The sequence below is a fragment of the Amia ocellicauda genome, chromosome 3 (genome assembly GCF_036373705.1).
Source record: "Amia ocellicauda isolate fAmiCal2 chromosome 3, fAmiCal2.hap1, whole genome shotgun sequence".
Lineage (NCBI taxonomy): Eukaryota > Metazoa > Chordata > Actinopteri > Amiiformes > Amiidae > Amia > Amia ocellicauda.
Window position 1 is genome coordinate 52,059,069 of NC_089852.1, and position 23,167 is coordinate 52,082,235.

Consider the following 23,167-nt stretch of genomic DNA (forward strand, 5'->3'; position numbering starts at 1 on the left):
AGCCATGGATGCAAAACAACTTCAGTTAAAAGCAGTATGCATGTACTTAAAAGGCAGCATTGCAGTTGATATGCATTTTGCCCCCTAAATGCAATATAGGTGTCATTTGGCTTTCTGTCTCTAAACAATAAAATAGAAACCAGTGGCAAAACATTTATTATAACAGTTATTTTTTTCTTAATGTATATCTCAAAGTGTACCAAAACACTGCATTTAGTGGTTAATGTCCTGGAAAAAAATATTCAAAGCAACAATATATTCTTTCACTCACCTTGTCTGAATCATAAACAACTATCTAGTGCTTTTATATGGTAATTTATCACCGGTGTCCCAAATTCTGCCCTGACTTACCCCGCAAATAGGGCTCCCCCAGCTCCACAATTCCACTTTAACCCCTGCATGTGATCAACATCCGAGCTCAGAGAAACTGCAATAGATATTCAAATATAGTGTGTGTGGTGTCCCAGTCAGAATTCTTTTTGGTTATTTTAAAGGGTTACTATAGACTACACAGGAAGCATTTGAAAACAACAGTTCCCTGAATGAGCCTAGAGTCAGAAAGTATATCCCTGACTACATTTACATATGTTTACTGTTGTAAACATACTGTTTATTGTCCGATCAAAATCTGAGACATTCTTTGCCTATGATGTAATTTTGTTGCATGGGCTGATTTCTCTTGGCACTGCCTGGTCAGAGAAACTTCCAACTATGTTATTCACATTTGTGACTAGAGCAGTCATGACCCCAACCATTTGTTTAGCATAGAAAGCTGTGGCCCACTGTGTCAAAGTCGGACATCCTTAGCATTTGTCCTAAGTTACACTTCTGCAGTGGGCTTGTGTATTTACGCCAGTTCTAAGTTTATGGAATTGGACTGGAGGAAGGCTCTCTTCTCTAGTGACAATTCACCATTCTCCACAAAGCTCATTCACGTCATGCGGTCACAAAGGTGCTGCTTTTTGATTCTTGTGTCCCTCCTCCCTTTGAATCAGAAGATGAATGTCATCATATGGCATGAGATTTCAATGAAATGGGCTCTTGCTGACAAAGAAGAAACAATGGGGGAAGAATCTCCTTTTGGAGACAGCACAGATATCCAAAGGAGTTTCCCAGGGAAGGATTTCCATAGGCCACTATGAACTGAAATCACCTGAAAGGGTATTGTTACTATTTCACACTTGTAAAAAGCAGGGATAAATTCCATTCCCCGAAACAGCAGATGCCTTTCCAGTTAAACAAAAGTGCAGCCCAAGCTGATTATAACATGGCAGAATTAACATAAAATGCAAATCAAAATCAGCATGTCTGGATCATACAATGAACTGGGGCCTAAATGATACATATTATGTATAGCGTACTAGTTTCTTAGGACCCTTCCACTGTAGGCAGATGTGGCACCCTCCTGATCCAGATATGCAAGTCAGGGAGGTCATATGGAATGACATGTGATCCCTAGAGCAATCTATTAAGACTGTGAAGGGCCACTCATTTGCAACCAGTCAGTCTAAATGGGCATAATGCAAGCCAAGACACATAGTACAGACAAACAACTTGTTTATTACAATTTACTTGTTATCCACCTTCCCCAGTGTGACAACATATACACATTTCATGGGACATAATACAGTTAGAGCAATGAAACACAAAACAGCAGAGGGTATTAGTCCTAACTGCAGTAAATATCAAATAAATAATAAATAATAAAAATAATAATAAAATAATAATAAATGAATTGACACTACAATCCAATTAAGGATTCCTTTTAGGGTTAGTTCAAGTAAAAGCAGAAATGTGTTTAAGGTAGATCTCTTCACTGTCTGTATATATTGATTGATTTGAAACAAAAAGAAGTATTGTGTCAAAAGAATAACTGACTACTTTCCAATTATTTGTGGGGGTCTTCTTATCTCTGCCATGGGTACATTTGGGAGCAGTTGACTATTTATTAAACACACATACTGGCTTATTCAACCCGTTTCTGAGCAACAGACAATTGAGAGTACATTGACTTTCTTAGTACTGTACTTAGGGAAGTGAAGGTCTCAGCAATATCTCAGCAAGCTGTCGAATTTAATTAAAAGGCAGCAGATATGCAAACATATTAAACCGAAATGCTGGGAAACTGACAACAAATAAAATAAAAAAAAAGAGTAAACCATTTTGTGTCAGAGCAGTATTTCAATTCATCACAGATCTGATACAACTTTAAATACATTGAGTAATTCTGCAGAAAAGTCCTTTCAATTAAAGCTGTGCTCCCAGTTGGCTACAGTGCTTTGGCCTTAACCATTCCACACTGCGCAGATCTATATTTGACCCAATCTAAACCTCAACTTCTCATCCCTTGCCTTTTTAAATTACATATTTTCAACTTCTTCCTCACACGTGGTCAAGTGCTATGCTATCAGCTACCCACACACAGTCTTCTATAAACAATCCCCTGGTGGTTGCTGTGGTAACCGGTTACAACTGGACAAGGGCCTCCAGATTAAAAAAAAAAAAAAACACAGAGAATTAAAGTTTTCTGCATTTGGAGTTAATTTGCACTTGTTCCTACCTAAATGTCCAGAATGCTTTTAAGTCATGAGAAATTTGGCATGACTAAAAGCGATTAACAGAAGGCCATTTAAATGAGCTTGTTGCAGGTCTTTCTGAAGCATGTAAATGGATGGTTTCACATCTCCCAAGTCAGCCATTCACACTCCTGCTCATCTCTCCCTGCACACTGTTTCTGAGCTGTTCAAATTCCAGCCATTAATTGTTATCTACTCAAAACATTTGCCTTTCATGGCTGCATTGGGTGGATCTTTTTAGTTTTTCACGTCCGTTTTGAAACATGTAATTAATGCTGTCTCTTCTGAGCAGTCATTGTAATAAGTCTGGTACAGAAAGTGATGTGTGACCTTTTGGAATTTGCTATAGTCTTGGATGCAAGTCTAAAACATGAAGGTCAAATAAACAATACTACCTCTACTACTTTGTAGAATGGCATCAAAATCAGTCCATTGTTTTCCCCGCTGAGTAACATGAGGTTTTCCTGTTCTGACATTCTTAAAGTTCTTATTTTCCCAAGGTGAAAAGGAACAACAAGATCTAGCCAAAACAAATCAGAACAAACAAGTACATCTATACTGGCCTGGAGTGAGTGATTTTGATCACTTCTTTGTTTACTCCTTTTCATGATGAATAGCTGCCAGCTGCCTGACTGCACAGAAAAGTTTCATACTGTGAGTATGCAGATGGCATGTTGACATGAATACTTCTAGCCAGGTTCTTAACGTGATGGGTGCCCCAAATTATTATTATTATTATTATTATTATTATTATTATTATTATTAGCAGATGGCCTTGCCCAGGGCGACTTATATACTATATACAAAATATATATACAAAATGTTGTGTATTTGTCCATGAAGAGTTGGGTCACAGTGTTGTTGTGCATGTCTGGAAGGAGGACATTAGCCTGGATGCATGAGTGGATGCAGTGGTTTGGCTTGTGCATCAGTGGAATTTGGGGCTGGAGGTATCCCTGTGGTTGTGTGAGAGAGAGCAGGAGGTCTGTGTGTCTATACGTATTGCAAAGACTTTCCATGCAAAAAGTGGATTTTGAGATCATGCAAACTATGACAAAACACCAGGTTCAAACTTGTAGCTGGTGCAGCAGGGTGATGTTTACACCTCGGGCATGTAAATATACACCAGGGAGTTTTCATTGTAACGTGGCAGGAACCGGTCAAAAGTTTTAGAACACCCCCATTTTTCAATTTTTTATTGAAATTTAAGCAGTTCAAGTCCAGTGAATAAACTGAAATGGTACAACAGTAAGCGGTAAACTGCCAGAGGTAAAAAAAAGTTTAGGTTACCAAAAACCTGAAAAATAATGTACATTTCAGAGTTATATACTGTGTTACTACACCCTCTTAAGCATTATTTGGCAGTGTTACGCGCAGCTCCTGTGCATAGAAGTTACACTGTATTCCTATAATGCACACATCGTTTAAAAGCTTATTCTCTTGGCTATCAGCACATTTAATTCTCAAACACATCCGATTTATAGTTTCCATGTCACCCACCACCATTTAAAGCCCAGCGGGTAAACGCGAAGTCTGCTCCGGGGATGGTGGTGGATGGTGTATCATTCAGACGATCACAGATCACTCAGTTTTGAATAGGCTTGTTTTGTTCAGAACAACCTAGCGATTAATCCAATATTATTTGATGTGCAAACACAGATAAGTTCAGATTCAATTATGTTCAATCGTTGTGTATTAGTACACTGTAAACAGAGTTTTCCATCTTGGCATTTTGAGCTCTCTACAGGTGTGTGTTGCTTCGACCAATACGTGGATGGTCTTGTATTGATCAGTAGACTGTCTGGTTCCAGAATCTGTCATAATTGTCAATATTTTCTGAAATGTTGTATTCCTACTCAGACCAAGTATCCCCCCACCATCCCATTTCAGAATGTGGAGGGGGGGGGCTGGAGGGCGGTAATGTGGGGGGGTTATAAAAACATTTTATTTACATTGTTAGAAAGCTGAGAGTCTCAGCTTTCATGGGATACCAAACACTTGGCAAACAACACAACAGTGAAGAGTACACATGGGATTAAGGAGAAGCCCACGGACTTGGGCTTTTAAGGGTACCAGAGGAGTTTGTCAGTTTAAGGGGTAAAATGTTGTTAAACAAAAGGATTCTATGATTTATTTTTTAACTCCAAGTGTTTATTTGTTCTATGCTTTAATTTCAGAGTACACTGAGACATTACACTATGTATATTTCAGTAAAAACTGGAAATATTTAGGTGTTCTAAAACTTTTGACTGGTAGTGTATGTGAAAATGGTCTTAAAGTATGTTTGCAGGTGAGTGTGGGTGCATCTACATCTGAAGGAAGGCTTCTGTTAATGTATCAGTAGTGTCAGTATCAAAAATTACAACAATTATAATGGTTTTATAGGTTTTTACCAGAACTGAGGCCAACTTTCAAACAAATTCGACTTTGAAGATCTTACCAAAAATAATCTACATGTATCTGTCAGATCAGGGCAATACTGCATGTATTTGTATTCATTGTCACTGGTTGTGGTCTGGCCAATTGACAGCGCTGCAGCAGCCTGATTCCTGGGTTGTTGGTTAATGTTTGAAACCCGATACCTTACAACACTGCACTGCTGGACGTTGCCTCAGAATGGATGGGCTGTGTATAGAGTGAATGATTAGTTAAAAAGAGTTACTGTGAGTATGAGTAGGACCCAGGCGCAGAGGTGAGGAGATAATAGAGGCAGAGACAGGTAGGGGTTAGGTTTCATTGACAAAAAATAAAGTGGTAGCTTGGTGGCAATTTTGTTTTTCCTGATTTTAATGAAAATGTCTAATTAAAACTGTAGTCTTGGTACTAGAATATTTCCTGCTTTAGTTTATAACCATGAATGTATATTTGCATCAAGATGGGGATTTGTTTCTCACTTATGGCTCACTTATGAAACCTGGTCACTAAATGCAAAAACATTACAGAAATATATATGAGCTTATGGTTAGGGCTCAGCAATTTGCAAAAATCTGCTCCCTAATTATTGTGTATGTAAGCCTGTGACAGTGACATTAGTGCCCTAGACATTCAAGGGTTTACAAATGCCACAATTCAGGGGAAAGGTCTTTTGTCTTTGTGGGTTTCTTGCTAGTTTGAAGCTATGCAGTGGGGGCGCTAGCAGGCTTTACTGTCACAGCTGTCCGAATCCAACACATACAGATATTAAGCACCTTTGGACGATGTTCTCCATGAAAGTCTTCCATCCTTTCTAGTGGTAAAAGGACCAGTTGACAATCTGAGCTACTTAATCGAACCAGTTATTTAATTTAGTGCAGTGGTTAATGATTTACAGCAGCAGTGAACAACTGCAGTGCCTAAAGCTGCAGGGTATCTGCTCTTTCCCCACACTTAATTTAATCAACTGAACTAATTATTTGCTTAATTATTTGCTGAACTGTAAAAAAATAACAGGGCCTGAGACACAAATAAGACACTAGTAAAATATACAGGATGGCAGCCCCTACTGACTTGCAAACCTGGATAACATGTCAAATAACTAGTTTGATTAAAGAATTAGGATCAAACAGAGACAGCAGACAAAACCATAAGCCCCAGAGGACTGAAGATTGATGCTGATTATGCAAATTACTAACAGTCATGTCTTTGAAGGCTATATATCTGTAAAGAAACATTGGGAAAAAAGCAAATGAGAAGGCCAATTGAATAACCGAAAGTTTGTGCCCATCAGATAATATTTTTATGCAGGGGAACCCTTTCCAAAACTGTAGAAAAAGGGGCATCTTATCAACCCTGACCTACACAGTAATCATTGTGCTGTAACTACTATTTCAGAGCAGTACTCGTTTTGGATATTTATCATGTACTAAGATAAATGGGGGTGAGCATCTGTTATTAGCTTATGTTATTGGAAGCATAAGGAGAAGAGACACAGAGGAGATAACAGAAACACAATGTCCAGATGCAGTTGTGTTTTGTTTTTATTAAGAGCAATCTTTGTTTTGGGATTCACATATTGTGTATTTAAACTGTTTTCTGAAAAAACTGTCAGGAAATACCTAAAAGCAAGGTTTGAGCTCAGTAGGTTTGGATGAGGTGCTACAAATGAAGAAATGTAATCAAAACACCACTGGCAAACTCCACTCCTTCGGCAGTTTCTCAGCGTGAGATATCAAAAAGGAAAGGCTTTGTCGACTAATTACATTAAAAAGAGTCTGACACTGCTCCAGTGTGTAAAGCGGAAGTCTTATCAGCTGGATGGAATGTAGATAACGAGCCATAAAACTGCAGCAAAGCTGTCTTGCCAAGGTAGTCAGTCAGTAGACGGCAGCACAGTGACGCCAGTCCTTTCACATTGGTGTACAGTCCTGGCAATGGCAAAATAATACAACATGGAAAATCCACACTTCTGCTCATTCTCCTGCTTGTCATGAGCTTTGTTCTGTATTGTTGGTGTTTTCTTTTTCGACAAATTCTCTCCCCTGTATTGTATTGAGAAAAAGGTAATAAGACACTAATGATGTCTAACAGTAAGACTAAGGGTAAGACCTAGTGTGACAGATTTTAATGTAAATGAAGGCTACATTAAACTAGAAGAAGGATTTTTTTTTTTTAAGCACTGGGTCGAAACTCGTAAGCAGACTCCTTGGCCTTGGAAACTGTTATAAATTAAATAAAAAACATGTTTATTGAAAAAAAAAACTGAATGTGATTATGAATATTCATTCAATTTGGACTTGCTGTCCTTCACCATTTGTGGCGGAGCTCTCAGAACATACAAACACACACACACACACACATATATATAGGCAGGCTATATGCTCAGCACAAATAAACACTAGTGGCCCACTTTTGGAATGCCAAAGGCAGATTTTCTGATGGGCCTAATCTCCTTTTAACAACGTAAAGCAGCCATGAAATCATTTACTTGGCACAGTTCTTGCTGCTGCTTATATATAATGTTGTATTCATTTCAAAACTTTCTGCATACATTTAAATATAACAGTTTGCATTTCTATTTAATTTTCATTCTTAGTGGCTCAAAACCTGAATTAATTGTCACACTTTGTGAAGAATCCTGAATCTTAATCTATGAAAAGTGCAATCAATAACAATATGGGAAAGGACTCTATCAATTATCTGTCGTTATGTTTATGTTATGTTATGTTTATGTTATGTTATGTTTACAGGGTTACATGAGGAAAGTGAACAATTTAATAAGTTTGGAACCCAGTAATATGTTCTGTTTGAGATTATACATTACATTCTGTAGTTTCTTAACACGGCCATTCCCACAGCCCTGATTCATGATTAAACACTGGTCACTTCAGTTGAATACATGTCTCCTTGGATTTTTCTTCTTTGCTTATTTAGAAGCTATTTAAGTTGAAGGTATTATTTGATGATCAAGGCGTGGATTACAGTGGACTGACTTAAAGTAAGCATCAAGCCTGAAGCAGAAACAGTTAAAAAAATGCAGCAGCCCAGAATACTCTGATACGGTTTAACTCCAGGAAATTATAAAAAAAATATTCTACACATAACAAAATAATAAGCACTGATTGGGAATCAAACTCAGATCACTGAGTTCACAGTGCTATTCTTTACTGCTCCAACTGATATGCACACTTAACCTGAAATGTATTTTAAGTAGCCTCCAGCCGCTGCTGCCAGCTGTAATGATTCATTGTATAAAACTTGATCAAAAAGTTGATCCTGATCAATTATTGGGGTTATAGTCTCAAATTAATGTATCAATTAAAAAACATACATTATAATAAATCATACAAAATAATTGTGTGTGTGTGTATGTTCTCCTGTTTTCCATCTTGAATGCCTTGAAACCATTTTCCATTTCTGTCCCTGGGTCCATGTGTCCCTGCTGATATAGAAAAGCTCCTCTGATTTGATGTGGTCGATGCCTTTCATGATTTTGAAGACTTGAATCAAGTCCCCACGTAGTCTCCTCTGTTCCAGGGTGAAAAGGTTCAGTTCCCTCAGTCTCTCTGAGTAGGAAATTCCCTTCAGACCTGGAATAAGTCTGGTTGCTCTCCTCTGAACTGCCTCTAGAGCAGCGATCTCTTTCTTGAAGTGTGGAGCCCAGAACTGTACACAGTATTCCAAATGAGTTCTAACTAGTGCATTGTACAGTCTTATCATATCTTATTCTACTTTAAAACATAAGTGCAGTTTCCTTCCATTAATTGAATGTATTCCCTGAGTTTTTGAGGTCAATACTCAATTGCTACTGGGAAATGAAGTTTGCTCATGAGTTTTCAATGTTAAAAATATGCATGCTCAGCATTGTGTAGAAATCTAAGGGACGGAACTATTGTATCCTACACCGGGGCGAATTGTTTCAGGACGAATTGACGTGCTCCCCATTTTATCCTTGCAGTGTAAATGCTCGACTGGCTCTAATTCCAGCGTGCCCTACGGTGACGTTCCTTTTAAAGACGGGGGGCAGACAAACAACCTTTGCATCAGCAGAGCAGAAAGAGAACACTTCCGTACTGCCCGTATTATTAATAAAACATTGTTAAAATTCACAATAAATGGCCTGTTACTTTATGTTAGCAAAAATATATCATTTGTATTATAATTTTAAATATTTTGGCTTTGAAAATTGACTTATTTTATGTTAGCAAAAAAATGTTATATATGTATTTAAAATGCTTCGGCTGCAAACAAATACGCAAGTGAGTTGGTTTTACTAGTTAGATTAATCTGTAATGAGATAAAACAACAGTTCTTTATATAGCCGTGTTCTAAAGGAGTAATTGAAAATATGCATATAATAAAGTTTGGACTTGCATGCTACTGCGCATGTGAGGACCCCTGTGGCGGCTGAAAGTTGATCCTGATCAAATGGCAGTGTAAACACAACACCACTGATCCTGATCAAATGTACCGATGCATTTGATCCGGATCAGAAATGGCAGTAGTGTAAAAGCACCTATTGTGCAGACACAGTCAACACTTGAATTAGTGTGAAAGCAAGCACTACAAGAAGGCTTCTTTTCTCAGAAAGGGGAATATACAGCTACGAAACCCTCAGTGCTGCAGAGTGCTGTGTGTGTCTCACATCTTTCTCCAGTTCTGGTCTTTTTAAGTCTGACCCGTGGGGTATAGCAGTATATCAAAGAGACGCACCCCTACTTTTGTTTTACTTTCTGTACTGCAGGAAATTAAAGCCAATTACATGCTTCTTAATCTCCCACCCGAACTCTGGACTTGAAAGAGAATTTCTTATTTCATTTAATATTCAGTGTGAATATATTATTCCAGTTGAAACACCCTGTAGCCTTGGTCCACGTGCTATCAGATTATATAACTCAGCCTATTTTATCTTGTCTGCCGTGTGTTACACACTCCACTGGAAGCGTATTCCTTCATCTTCTGTTCTTGCACTCCCAAAAGGTATTTTGATCAAAGAGACTTCCAAAGAGTGGTGTCTTTAGTTCTCCATCTAAAGAGATCTTACCTGGAGAGGTTTTCAGATTTGCTTTTGGTAAAATCCATTCAGTTAATACAAAGTTACTGTGATTGCATAACACTGCCATGGTGCATTGCAGCTTGTACCCATAATACATAAAGCATGTCATTTCAAATGGTCTCATAGACCTAAATACTGCATCTCCATTCCAAAAACATATGATAGGATATTGAACATATTCTTCCTGTCTAGTTTCTACATAACATTAGTACTAATATGGAAGACTTTGTAAATACTTTTCATATTCTTCAGCAATTGATACATATCAAAAACAAAATGTACTAACCTACGAGAACAAAATAGCAGATACATGTTAAAACTCTCAAGATATTGATTTATATAATACAAAAGACCCAGCTGTTTTATATGGAGCTAACTCGCATCTCATTCATTGGAATCCTTGAACATTTACAAAACGTCTAGGTTTGAGTATGACCCATTGTGTTCTTTAGATAAAGTAAACACAATACTGCACTCATATATTTATAACAGGGGTCTTTCACAACTCTGATGCAGCTTCCTATAATGCCTAATCCACAGTATCACAAAGACAATATTATCTCTTAAAAATGTTTGTAAACAAATTGATTTGTTGTGACTATGCTTACTATTTGAATGGGTCATAAATATCTTTGATGAGTCAGTTCTGAAGGGTGGAGAAATACAGTTAGGTCCATAAATATTTGGACAGTGACACAATTGAAATAATTGTGGCTCTGTACACCACCACAATGGCTTTAAAAGGAAACAATCAAAATGTTCTTTAAGTGTAGACTTTCATCTTTAATTTGAGGGTAGTTACATCCAAATTGGGTAAACAGTGTAGGAATTACACCCATTTTTATATACTCAAAAGTATTTGGACAAACTAACATAATCATTAATTAAATTGTGAGTTTCAATACTTGGTTGCAAATCTGAGGTCTGGAACCCACAGAAATCACCAGATGCTGGGTTTCTTCCCTGGTGATGCTCTGCCAGGCCTGTACTGCAACTGTCTTTAGTTCCTGCTGGTTTCCAATATAATTATTGTGCAATCTATTGTGAATTAAGACTGAAGCACTTTGGAATACTAGACTGCTGAAAGGAAAACAGGCATATGAGCAAGTAGCTGTAATTGAGTTGGGTTGGCATTCTTCCGGTCTAGACACATTATACACACATTTAAAGTAGGGGTTTGTTTTATTTTTGTTCATAGGACATCTTTCAAAAAGTATTGGCTCCAGGTGCAACAGTTGCTACCCTTTTCAAAATAACCTATAGGTTTTTGTTTGTTAGAACATGAAAGAAATAGAACTCTTTTACAACTTATTTTGTAATTTTACTCACACAGTCGTTCTGGCCTGTTCTTCTAGTATCCTACTGTACAACTCATACACTGTATTGTGTTGTATGGGCTACACTGCATATTTTGTTCTGTATTGTTTTGCTGCATTATGTTAACTCCTGCAAACTACTGGTGTTTGTCATTTACAGCTGTTGTAAGCTGTCCTTTTAATAAGGCAGAATATTTTTCATATTGTAACCCTTGCAACATAGATAAAGACAGATAAATAAATAATAGCATAATCTCCCTATTATTCCTGCACAAAGACACTCCATATTAAAAAATATAAAACAAAACTAAATAAAAAATAATGACATTTACACACATTTGTACTCCAGAGTCAGGTGACAAATACCCAGCAGCCTTTGAGTCATGCCACTTGTTTATTTCACATAGTTTTAGTTTTTTAACTTAAAATTGTTGTTTGTTTTACAAAGGTGCAACGGATGGAGAAGGCTCTCTGCCAAGTTCATCATTAAAACATGTAGTCAGTTATGCCCCATTTCTACTAGCCATGTTGACGTGCACCTCAGCATGGCCATTCGAGTCCAAGGCATTCCCACTATGGCCCAGGTGCAGCTCTGCCTGTGCCCCAACTAGTTTCAGGAGGCACCATTTCAAACATTGTACCTGTCACAGTTGCCTCGGGGGAAGACCGCAGAGCTTAGGAGTAAGGACCCAAGTGCAGAGCTCGTACAATGAGCAGACAGGAGCCAAGGAGAAATCAAAGATGTGGTTGAGGTCACAGGCTAAGGTCGAAATCCAGGTGGGCAAGAGAGACAGAGATACAGGACAAAGAGAGAGAGATAGAGACAAAGACAGAAATGAGAGCGAAAGAGGGAGGACTGGGAGCGAGAGAGACAGACATACAGGACAAAGATAGAGAGACACAGCAGGAGCTAGGGAGCACAAGGAACCAGGCAAACAAGGAACCAGGCAAACAAGGAACCAGGCAAACAAGGAACCAGGCAAACAAGGAACCAGGCAAACAAGGAACCAGGCTTGGTGATGCAGGCAGAGCTGACAACACTTCACCCAGAGTGAGGGCAGTGAGGGGTTTATAAAGGAGAGCAGAAACTAGGAAGGCAGGAGCAGAACCAATAAGAGCAGAGGACAGGAACAGAAGTGCACAAGGGTGTGGAGGAATGGTAATTGACAGAGTGAAAAAGAAAAGCAGTGAAGGGAGCAGGAAAAGACAAGGGAACATTGGTGGCCTCTAGTGGGGAAAGAGGGTCAAGGCTAGGGAACTGTGACAGTACCGACTGAGTCCCGAACTGGTCTGGGGCACATACTGTTACATCCCTTACATAGCCAGATGCAATGCCACTGCATTTTGAAATTGTAACTACAATAATGGCGGCTGCTATCGATGCAAGAGATGTGGTAGAAACTTTTCCCAAGAAAGAATGTGTGTGTTTAAATTTGGGCAGTTATTATTGTACGGTCTAAAAGTGCCACACAGGATCAATTACTTGGAGCACTTAAAAGCAGTTTACTTACTATTCTATTAGAGTACTTTGAACATGTAACTGCAGCTGTAGATCACATGAAAGCATATGATATACTTAGATTTTCAGAAAGCTTTTGATTAGGTTCCACACCAAAGACTGATCCTAAAATTGGAAGCTGTAGGTATTCAGGGTAATGTAAGTAGATGGATTATTAACTGGTTGATGTATAGGAAACAGAGGGTGTTAATAGGAGGGGTTGTTTCTAACTGGAGTGAGGTTTGTTATTGGAGTTCCACAGGGATCAGTATTAGGGCCTTTGCTTTTTTTAATCCATATTAATGACCTGGACTCTGGGATAGTTAGCAAACTTGTCAAATTTGCAGATGATACTAAAATCAGTGGATCAGCAGATACAATCTCAGCAGCACAGGCTATTCAAAGGAACTGAGATAATATTCAGGTGTGGGCCGACACCTGGCAGATGAAGTTCAATGTGGACAAGTGCAAGGTATTATGTGCAGGTAACAAAAATGTCCACTATAATGCCCACACTATGGGGGGAATAGAACTGGAAGAAGTAACATTCAAAAATAGAGTGTATGTGATACTTGGATCACTTAGTTATTGATGGACACCACGCGAGCATGATGGGTCGAATGGCCTCCTCTCATTTGTAAACTTTCTTTCTTTCATATTTTTAAGTGATGTAATTTGTTTTATAAATACTTTTTCAATATGTCCCGGTTTTTACTTTTAAATATCAGGTCACCCTATAAAACTATCTGTTAGATATTGTAAAAACTTGTCAGTCCAAAGTTTATTGCACTTTAATGTTTTAGGTATTTCAGCCTCCATTTTTTTAACACTAAATCCCAGAATGCTGAGTGTCCTAAAATGCGTTTTGACCTTTCGTGTCTCACATTCACTTCCTAGGACAGCTGTACCTAACGAAAATGAATGAAAGCACTGGCAGCAAAGTTTAGGTGTACGGTTAAAGCCCAGCCATGCTGAGATGCACCTAAACGTGGCCAGTGAAAAAGGGGTATTAGTCAGTCAGACAATGGAGCTTTAAGAAATTGTGACACCATACTGGGCGGCACATTGAAGATCCGCCCAAGCTGCCCTGTGCCTCCCCAGACCCTGGGGGAAGGGGAGATACTGACGGAACAGCTGACTCAGTATTCCCACCGTGACTGGCATCTATAAAACAGGGAATTGACTGACTTCCTGTTGTTGGGTAGGCAGGAGGCGAGCCTGAGAGTGTGTGGATTGGAAAAACTGAGAGTGAGTGAGATAGAAAAGAAAGGAAATGGGACTTTGCATGAATTACCATTACGACTTTGGATTACGGACACTGGACTTGTTGCTGTTTTGTGAGCATTTTGTATTTATAATTAGTTATAGAGAGGGATTTAGTATTTAGTAAGGCTCAATAAGAAGCTAGGGGTTTGTTTTGGTTTTTGGTTTGTCCTTTTGTTCTGAGTACTTGCTCACTGGATTGTACTTCCACTTATTTCACCATACTTCCCTGCCTCAGTGTTCCTTAAACCATACCTGAGATCTGCTGGATCTACCCTCAACACTGTCACATCTGGTGGAGAATGCAGGCAGGCGTTGTAGTTTAAGGACACTAAAAGAAGAAAACACTGATGAAATAATACAAATTTTGTCCCTGGAGGATCTGCTTAGCACTTGAAGGCCACGACGAAGGCAAACCAGGCTGCACAGCAGGAGACTCTCAGAAGCATCCACTGCAGCCTTCTGCTCCTCCCCACTGATGCTCCACGCGTCAGAGAAGGAGGAGACAGTGACATAACCCCCAGCTGGTAAGTGAAGACCTGCTACAGCAGCCCGAGAAGAGGGAGAAGCCAGTGACATTCCCTGTGCTGATCTCCTCAGAGGCTGCATGGGGGGAGGAGGAGCCGCTAGAGCTTGATTCAGAGGAAGAAGTGGAAGTGGAATGGCCAGAAGCACTAGATGCAATGCCGCTACCAGGAAAAGACCAGGATGAAGAGACCATGGGTGACAATGACACGGAAGAGGAGTGGCTTGAAGTGCTGGAGCTGGAGTGGGAGGATGAAGAAGTCGACACATAGGAAAAAGTCGACGGCGAGGAAGAGCCATGGCCAGAGGAGCAAGATAAAGAGGATAAAAAATTCCTCACAATATTAGGGGGTGAGAACCTGGAAGAAGCACCATATGGCACCAAAGAGTCCCACACAAGTGCAGTGGGGGGTGGGGGGGTTCCACCACGTACTCGGTTCCTGCTTGTTCAGCGCATTACTATTGTATTACTATTTCTGACCACAATTCGGCGGGTCTGAGCTGAGCTACTCTACACGAATAAGAGGTCAGGGAGACCTATTTCACCGAATGTACCGATGCACATCTTAGAATGTAGTACCAGCCTGCATATTGGCACTGGATTAATTGCCTGATTTATCTGGATTTAATAATGGAGCATGTGACTCAAATAATCTATTCCAACAGTCCTTGTTATCTGCCCTCATTTCTTATGCTTGCGGAAGATAGCAGTGGAGGAGAAGTCAATTGAAAAGGATTAGTCTAATGTGTCAGTAAAGCCACTTACCAATAGACCTTCTGGGCACTTTCCAGAAACCAACGTTCGTCAGTGAGTGAATTATTAGTCTCGAGTGCCGAAGCTGGCAGGAACACAACAGTATCGTTATCTCTGTGCACTCATAACACAGATAAAGCTCAATAATGGTTTAACTGTGCGCCAACCCCGAGGCAGCTTTGAGCAATGTCCTCCGAGGGCTTATCATAAACTAATGGATGCAGATGGAGATTACTGGCAGCTGTTAGGAGCTACTAACAAAGAAATCTCTCATTTACATCACAAATTTAATATTCATATGTATACTGGCATTTTGTTTGGAGTTTATTTAAATGTGCTGTTACACGGGTGTGGGAGTTTGCATCAGTGTTAACAGATTAACAGCACGCCTACAGAAATGTCAGCCATTATGTCACACATTTAAGCACATTCCTGATTATGGATTGACAAGAAGGCAGATGTAAGAAGCTGGTCATATAACTATAGCTATAACCAATAAGAGTCCACAGATGTTTTTCAGGGACCACACGAATCTGAGATTTCACATCTTTTTTATTTTGTATTAAGTACAAAATACATTTTTTTATAAACAGTGTCACAAGAACCACCCCTTTCTTGTTGTCAGAGATTCCTGTCAATCTATCTACATTGAGTGGTACATTAACAGCAGTAACTATTTCCCAGAGAGACAAATTACAGTGACATGAGAATTGTAGATTTAATTTGCAACTCTCATTCAAAACCCCATTTTTCTACACTCACCTATCTGCAGCCTTAAAACAAATGTCAAGCTTAATTGCCATCCAATCTTTGGAATTTCACATTACTATCTGAAACACCTCACTATTGACCATTTGGTTCTGATAGGTGGGTCATGTATTCTTGTTGTGTAACAGTATCAACAAAACATAATTCTTTCTTAAGAAAAAAAAAATCATTACTGTGCATTGCAACAACAGAATAATCTTTTGAGTTTAGAAGATCAGAAAACTGAACTTGAAACTGCAGCACTGTATCTATAGAAATCAGTTCCAAGCCTGGAATTCGGTAAAGGTTGGCCAACCATTTAAACAAAATTGTTAGCTGAAGTTAGTGACTATGGTTTGGTAGTGACTGAAGGTAGTGACTAGGGTTTGGGCCAAGTTAGTGCATTTCAAAGATAGATGTCCTTTTCATGCAGTCAGAATGAACCTAGCCATATGATAATCTCAGTCTTATGTTTAGACTTCCAAACCAGAATATCTGGAAGCTTGTTTTTCTTTTGCAAAGCCTACAAAATATGTAATTACTTACAAAAGTTGCCAATAAAGCAAAGGAAGGAAACTCCTAATTACCATGGTTGTTTTTCCATCTGCTAGCAATTTAGTCAAAATCCTATTTTCAACCCCCGAAACATATTTGGGTGAGTGTAGCCCCTATTGAATTCAAACTTTATGTCTCTTACATGTACCAAAGACATGCCACCTTACCATAAAAACCATGAAACATGGTTGGCCATCATTTTGGAATTTACATTTTCAGGAAAAAATAATAATAACATTTAAATCCTTTCAAAAACTGCTGGACCAATTGAGCTGAAATTTGCCATTGGATTGATCATCTTTTCATGAATCCAAAGTTGGAAACCTGGACCAATGAAAATTCATGGGCAAAACCTCACACATTTTCATTAATTGGTAGAGCACTATGTGTACTGATAGGTCACATGGTTGCATTTTGGAGAATTGTCCAAATCTTTGGCCCCAAAAACTTATTTTATTGCACAGATGTAAGAAATTGGTACACAAAGTTAAGTGATGATGTGCATTTACCGTCATATGGCTTGTCCGCCATTTCGACTTTGTCAAAAAGTCAACTGTCTGAAGAAAATTATGGTTAACATAACCTTGGTACCATTCACTCAGAGGTTTCTCCAGGGCAAGTTGCTGTATTCAACTATATGGCTGTAACAAGCCGATCAAATTTTAGCTATCATCAACTAATATCTGTTGCAGTATTTAGACCTTGGAGAACAGTATTGTTGACTGATTAAATGTTTTAGTTTAAACTTGAGGTTCATGAATGAATGCAGTGTCCAATGGATGTCAATGGATACCCCCAATAAGGATGCCATCAGTGTAAGACATATCAATATGTATGAATTGTGGCCATACTACAGAGTGTGCAAATGTTTGTTTTAATTCATTTGTGGGGGCTCCAACTGCTTTTTTATTTTCTCCAAAATTTGATTTGTAAGTCCATGATATTTAAGTCCTTGATATTTCTGCCCTCCTGAGCAGCTGCTGATGTGTTTCTCTTCTGTATATGTACAGGTTTGCTGATTGGTTCCGGTTGTGCACTGTACCCTCTGGGCTGGGACAGTGAGGAGGTGCGACAGACCTGCAGCAACAGTTCCGACCAATTTGAGCTGGGTAAGAGGCCGGACACACTACTGCTTCTCCTTGGTATTGATGTACAAATACAAAACAAAGCCTTTTAAGCACCAAATGAATAAGAGCGCAATACAAAGGAGTCAACTACCCAAGCATGTTGTAAAGCGCATTTACACTGCCATTTCTGATCTGGATCAAGTGAATCAGGAACATTTGATCACAATCAGTTGTGTTGTGTTTACACTGCCATTTGATCAGGATCAACTTTCAGCCGCCACAGGGGTCCTCACATGCGCACTAGCACTAGCAATGTCCAAACTTCATTATATGCATTTATTAAATTAGTCCTTTATAACATGGCTGTATTCTGGGGAACTCATGATTTGTCTAACAAAGCTGCCAATAGGATGCTGTGCACTTCTGCCTGCTCTAACCAGTCCAGTGCACAGACACCCTGCCTCTTTTTTCCATTCACATGGAACTCCCATCTGACATTTGTGTAAAAAGTATGGAGTGAATTCACTGTCAAAATTCAAGAGGGCAGAAATGTGTAAAACTGAATTTTTTGCGCTCATACAATTTCATTTTTACATTTGCAGTTTTGTCTGCATGCGGAACTCGCTGCAGACTCGTGCTTCTTGCTGTGCATTAGCAATCCACGATTGTCACAGCTTTGCTAGAAATTAGTTACATTTTAGCTTTTATTGTGTTTGATTTGTTTTCTTATTTATACTCCTCTCAAACAGCAGAAACAAATCACTACTGTTTTCATCACTGAACTGCAACATTCTGATATTGCTATTTCTCATTTTGACACATTAACAAACAACACTGAAGTAAATTGAGAATACATACCTAAGCTTACAAAAAAAGGTTTATGTAAAGTCCCAGAGACAAATTATTCTACTGTGTGAGTTTGTTTGTTTTAGATTCAGGGAAAATTCATCCTTGGTAATGCAAACACGGGCAGATAGAAGAATGTGATATGATGAAAAAGAAGATTACTGATAATCATGTACATGCATAGAATTGGGAAATAAATCAACAAATTAAACATGTTAAATGTGTACCTTACAGTCATCTTTGAAATTAGGTACTAGACTCCCTTAAGCAATCTTAAATAACAATAACAACCGAGCCTTAAACACTGTGTTTGTTACCACTGCAGTAGATCTTGTGGAAATGTTCTCTGTACTTTACTCCATCAACATATTTCCTGTAAGGCCTACAAGCAGTGTTACATAAAACCATAATTCGACAATTTCATTCTGGGCCAGGAGAGGCCCTGTCTTCTCTCGCCAGAAGAATCAGTTTAATTTCTGCCCACAGTGCTGATTAATCAACACACACTCCTGGAGCTTATCCTGCAATTTTTAGTGTCATTCACCTCAGTCCATGTCTTTACATGCCATCCAAAAGGTTGAATAATCCTTTTGTTCTGCACTAGTTGCAATACACCCACTGTTGTCCAACTGATGTTTTACAGGATAGTTAAAATTAAATAAAGGACATAAAGGTTAAAGTCCAGTTCTGCATTCTTAATCACAAACTGTGACTCAGCTGTCATTATGTTTGTGCTGTGGTAATGAAGGGACTGTTATCTGTTTAGGCATTCCAACATGCCAGAGGTGGAAAATAATTAACTGAATAATATTTCTTCTCAGTGAAAGTGACTCCTCATTAGAAGCTATATATGTTCTGTATATAAATTAGCTGTTTTGTTTTTAATTTACTTCAGTGGTACAGCTGTAATAGTATAAAACGATTCCATGGCACACTATGGTTTGAGAGCTCGGAAAATAAACAATACAACTAAAATAACCAAGGTGGCTTATGAAAATATCATAGCCAGCTGAGCTCAAACTGACTAACACAAGATTATTCATTTTAATCAGACGCTGTGTACTGAGACAAAGTTGGACAGTTTCTTATACATCGGTGATTGACATGTTTATAATGAACTCCATTGGAAACATTAGGCTATCCAAGTAATGGTTGTTTAGGAAACACTTGGTTTCTTCAGACAGAGTAGCTTGGTGAGTAATCTGTGATGTTTTATCAAACAAAATTAAATAAGAAATGTCACTGCTGCTGTACTGCTGCAAGGTATAAGAGTGGCTCCATTTTCCCAGTAAATCAACATATGTACCACTGTAGTATTGCATTAGTGTAGTCATAGGTAAAGGATTTTTGATATGTGTACCAAGTATTATGATTATGATGATGATGATGATTATTATTATTATTACTTATGTTATTTAGCAGATTCCTTTATTCAGGAAGATTTAAATAACATACAATGTTCTACATATGCACAACAAATATAATGCGGAACCAAACAGAAATCACAGAATTCGGACAATCCTGTCTGACATCTTTATGCTTCTCTAATCCTTTACCTGTGCTGCCTCTCCTTTAACCTCTCCCAGCTCTATCATCACCATGCAATGTTATCAATGCTGGGACTACATTTTACTGTACAGCTGGGCCCCTTCAGAAAAACAGATATTTTTATAGCTGGTGATTAGCAGAAGAGGGAGGCTTTGCCCCAACACTAATTATAATCTATACACCAATCAGCCATAACATTATGACCACCTGCCTAATATTGTGTAGGTCCCCCTTTTGCCACCAAAACAGCCCTGACCCATTGAGGCATGGACTCCACTAGACCTCTGAAGCTGTGCTGTGGTATCTGGCACCAAGACGTTAGCAGCAGATCCTTAAAGTCCCGTAAGTTCCGAGGTGGGGCCTCCATGGATCGGACTTGTTTGTCCAGCACATCCCACAGATGCTCGATTGGATTGAGATCTGGGGAATTTGGAGGCCAAGTCAACACCTTGAACTCGTGATTCATCAGACCAGGCCACCTTCTTCCATTGCTCCGTGGTCCAGTTCTGATGTTCACGTGCCCATTGCAGGTGCTTTCGGCAGTGGACAGGGGTCAGCATGGGCACCCTGACTGGTCTGCAGTTACACAGCCCCATACTCAACAAACTGCGATGCACTGTGTGTTCTGACACCTTTCTATCAGAACCAGCATTAACTTTTTCAGCAATTTGAGCTACAGCAGCTCGTCTATTGGATCAGACCACACAGGCCAGCTTTCGCTCCCCACGTGCATCAATGAGCCTTAGCCGCCCATGACGCCAGTTCACCGCTTTTCCTTCCTTGGACCACTTTTGATAGGTACTGACCACTGCAGACCGGGAACACCCCACAAGAGCTGCAGTTTTGGAGATGCTCTGACACAGTGATCTAGCCATCACAATTTGGCCCTTGTCAAAGTCGCTCAGATCCTTACGCTTGCCCATTTTTCCTGCTTCTAACACATCAATTTTGAGGACAAAATGTTCACTTGCTGCCTAATATATCCCACCCACTGAAAGGCGCCATGATAACAAAATTATCGGTGTTATCCACTTCACCTGTCAGTGGTCATAGTGTTATGGCTGATCGGTGTATGTGTATGTTATACATATATAGTGCATCTTCAAAGGTGGTTGAAATAGCTAAAATAGAAAGAAATAACAGACACCAATGGAAACATTTTAGGTAATGCTAAGTCAAGTCACAATTATTTAGGATATTGCTTTCTCCCTTCTCTATGTTCTGTCTTTTACACATGGGCAGTAATGAATGCTAAAAATGTTAAATAATAATATTTTTTAAATCACATTTGTTTGTTTTTTTATGCTAGAGAATATTTTTACTGCCTTGGTATGGTGTCCTCTACTTAAAAACGAAAATGTGTTAACACTCAAAATACAATTTTTTAGTTTTTTATATCCATTACCTGACAAATACAAAAGCATGCCAATGCAAATGCAAACAGCTTTACATGGGTTTATCTTTGTGTATTGTTTACAGGACCACTAGTTATGCAGCAATCAACTGTATATGTCTTGAGATTTGTTAAAAGACAATGTCACATACGTTCATTGTGTGTTACCTTCGTTGAATGATAACTTTATGCAAGAATGCCATTATTTCCCAGATAAATATATATGCAAAAAATATATTTCTAATGTATTTATTGTTGTCTGAAAACTACAAAACATTGTGTGGGGAGGGAGGTGGGCATTTATTAATGATTCATGTATTAAAATACCTGTATGACTGTTAACTGTTGTTTTTGGAATACAGAGAGAAAACCAGAATCAAATGCCAACAGTTTCTGTGAGGTGCTAATGTTATTTCTTTGTTTCTGCTCAGGTTCGTGCGAGATTGGCTGGGCTTACTACTGCACGGGTGGTGGGGCCGCAGCAGCAATGTTACTCTGCACCTGGTTGGCCTGTTTTGCAGGGAAGAAACAGAAGCAGTATCCATACTAGAGACTAAAGTCAGAACAGCCAGGAGTGTTTGCTGAACAGTCAGTTTGGCAAAAGCAAAGGGTCTTTCTAACAGTGCCAATATGACACACAACAAATGGTCAAACAGACTTTGTACCAATCCAGGCCGCAATAAAAGCTTGACAGGACTGAAGCCTGTGTTATAAATACAGTTTTGCGCACAGTGTAATAGCATCTTCTTAAAAACAAGCATTTTAAAGGACCAATATCTCTTTCATATTATTGTATAGCTACTCCAGTTTTAATTAGTTTCTTCTGTTTCTGTGGTCGTCCAGTAACAGCACGCCTTGATAAAATAAACATAAAAGAATAATATCCACATCACTGTTTCATTGTAAATTGTGAAGTATTTATTTTCTTGGTAACACTTTATATTATGGTATCATTAATAATTAATAATATATTAATTAATAACACATAACTGTTTTATAAACTATTTACCAATCATTTATTAATGACACCGTAATATAAAGTGTTTTTACTCTTTTCTATATATATATATTTTTTTTAATGTTAGGTCTGTGCTTGCCTTAATAACTTTATAAAAAAATTGCAATAATTTCAAAGTACAGTTACCAGTATATATTAAGTTAGGCCTTTTAGGTCTAAAAAGAGTGCTAATCAGTTAGTTCTGTTCTTTTTTTTTTCTGTCTGTCAATACTGTATGTTAGGTGCCCGTGTGGGTTATGATGATGTATATTGTACTATATATTATTAGCATACACTTCTTTTGTATAAACACAAAAAAATTGAATGTTTTTATTTGACCAAGTTTGTAAATAAATACAGTGCATTTCAGCTGGGTTTGTATTTTATTGTCCTCTTGAATATCTCTCCTCGTTACTGTTAAGACTATATGGTAGCATGCCAAATGTTCATTTTTTTTTTTTCAATGTTTATTTAAGACTCTTTTGGTTGCAAATGTTTATTTTAGAAGGCTCTAAAGGTCATTTTTTAAATCATGGCCATGTTTTGCCATTGGAGGTCATCATTTTAGAAGGGGAATTGAAAGAAGTGTTTTCTGGCTGCCTTTTGCTCTC

At 38.6% G+C, this 23,167-nt stretch overlaps 1 protein-coding gene across 1 annotated transcript in view; it reads left to right on the forward strand.

Annotated features, from left to right (window-relative positions):
* Positions 1–22,925, forward strand: part of LOC136746976 (LHFPL tetraspan subfamily member 6 protein) — a 105,996-nt gene extending 83,071 nt beyond the window's left edge. Inside the window, exons 3-4 of the mRNA XM_066699904.1 lie at positions 17,716–17,814; positions 21,991–22,925. Of these exons, the coding sequence (XP_066556001.1) occupies positions 17,716–17,814; positions 21,991–22,109 (218 nt within the window). The 3' untranslated portion in view covers positions 22,110–22,925. The remainder of the gene's footprint in view (positions 1–17,715; positions 17,815–21,990) is intronic.
* The last annotated feature ends 242 nt before the right edge of the window (positions 22,926–23,167 follow it).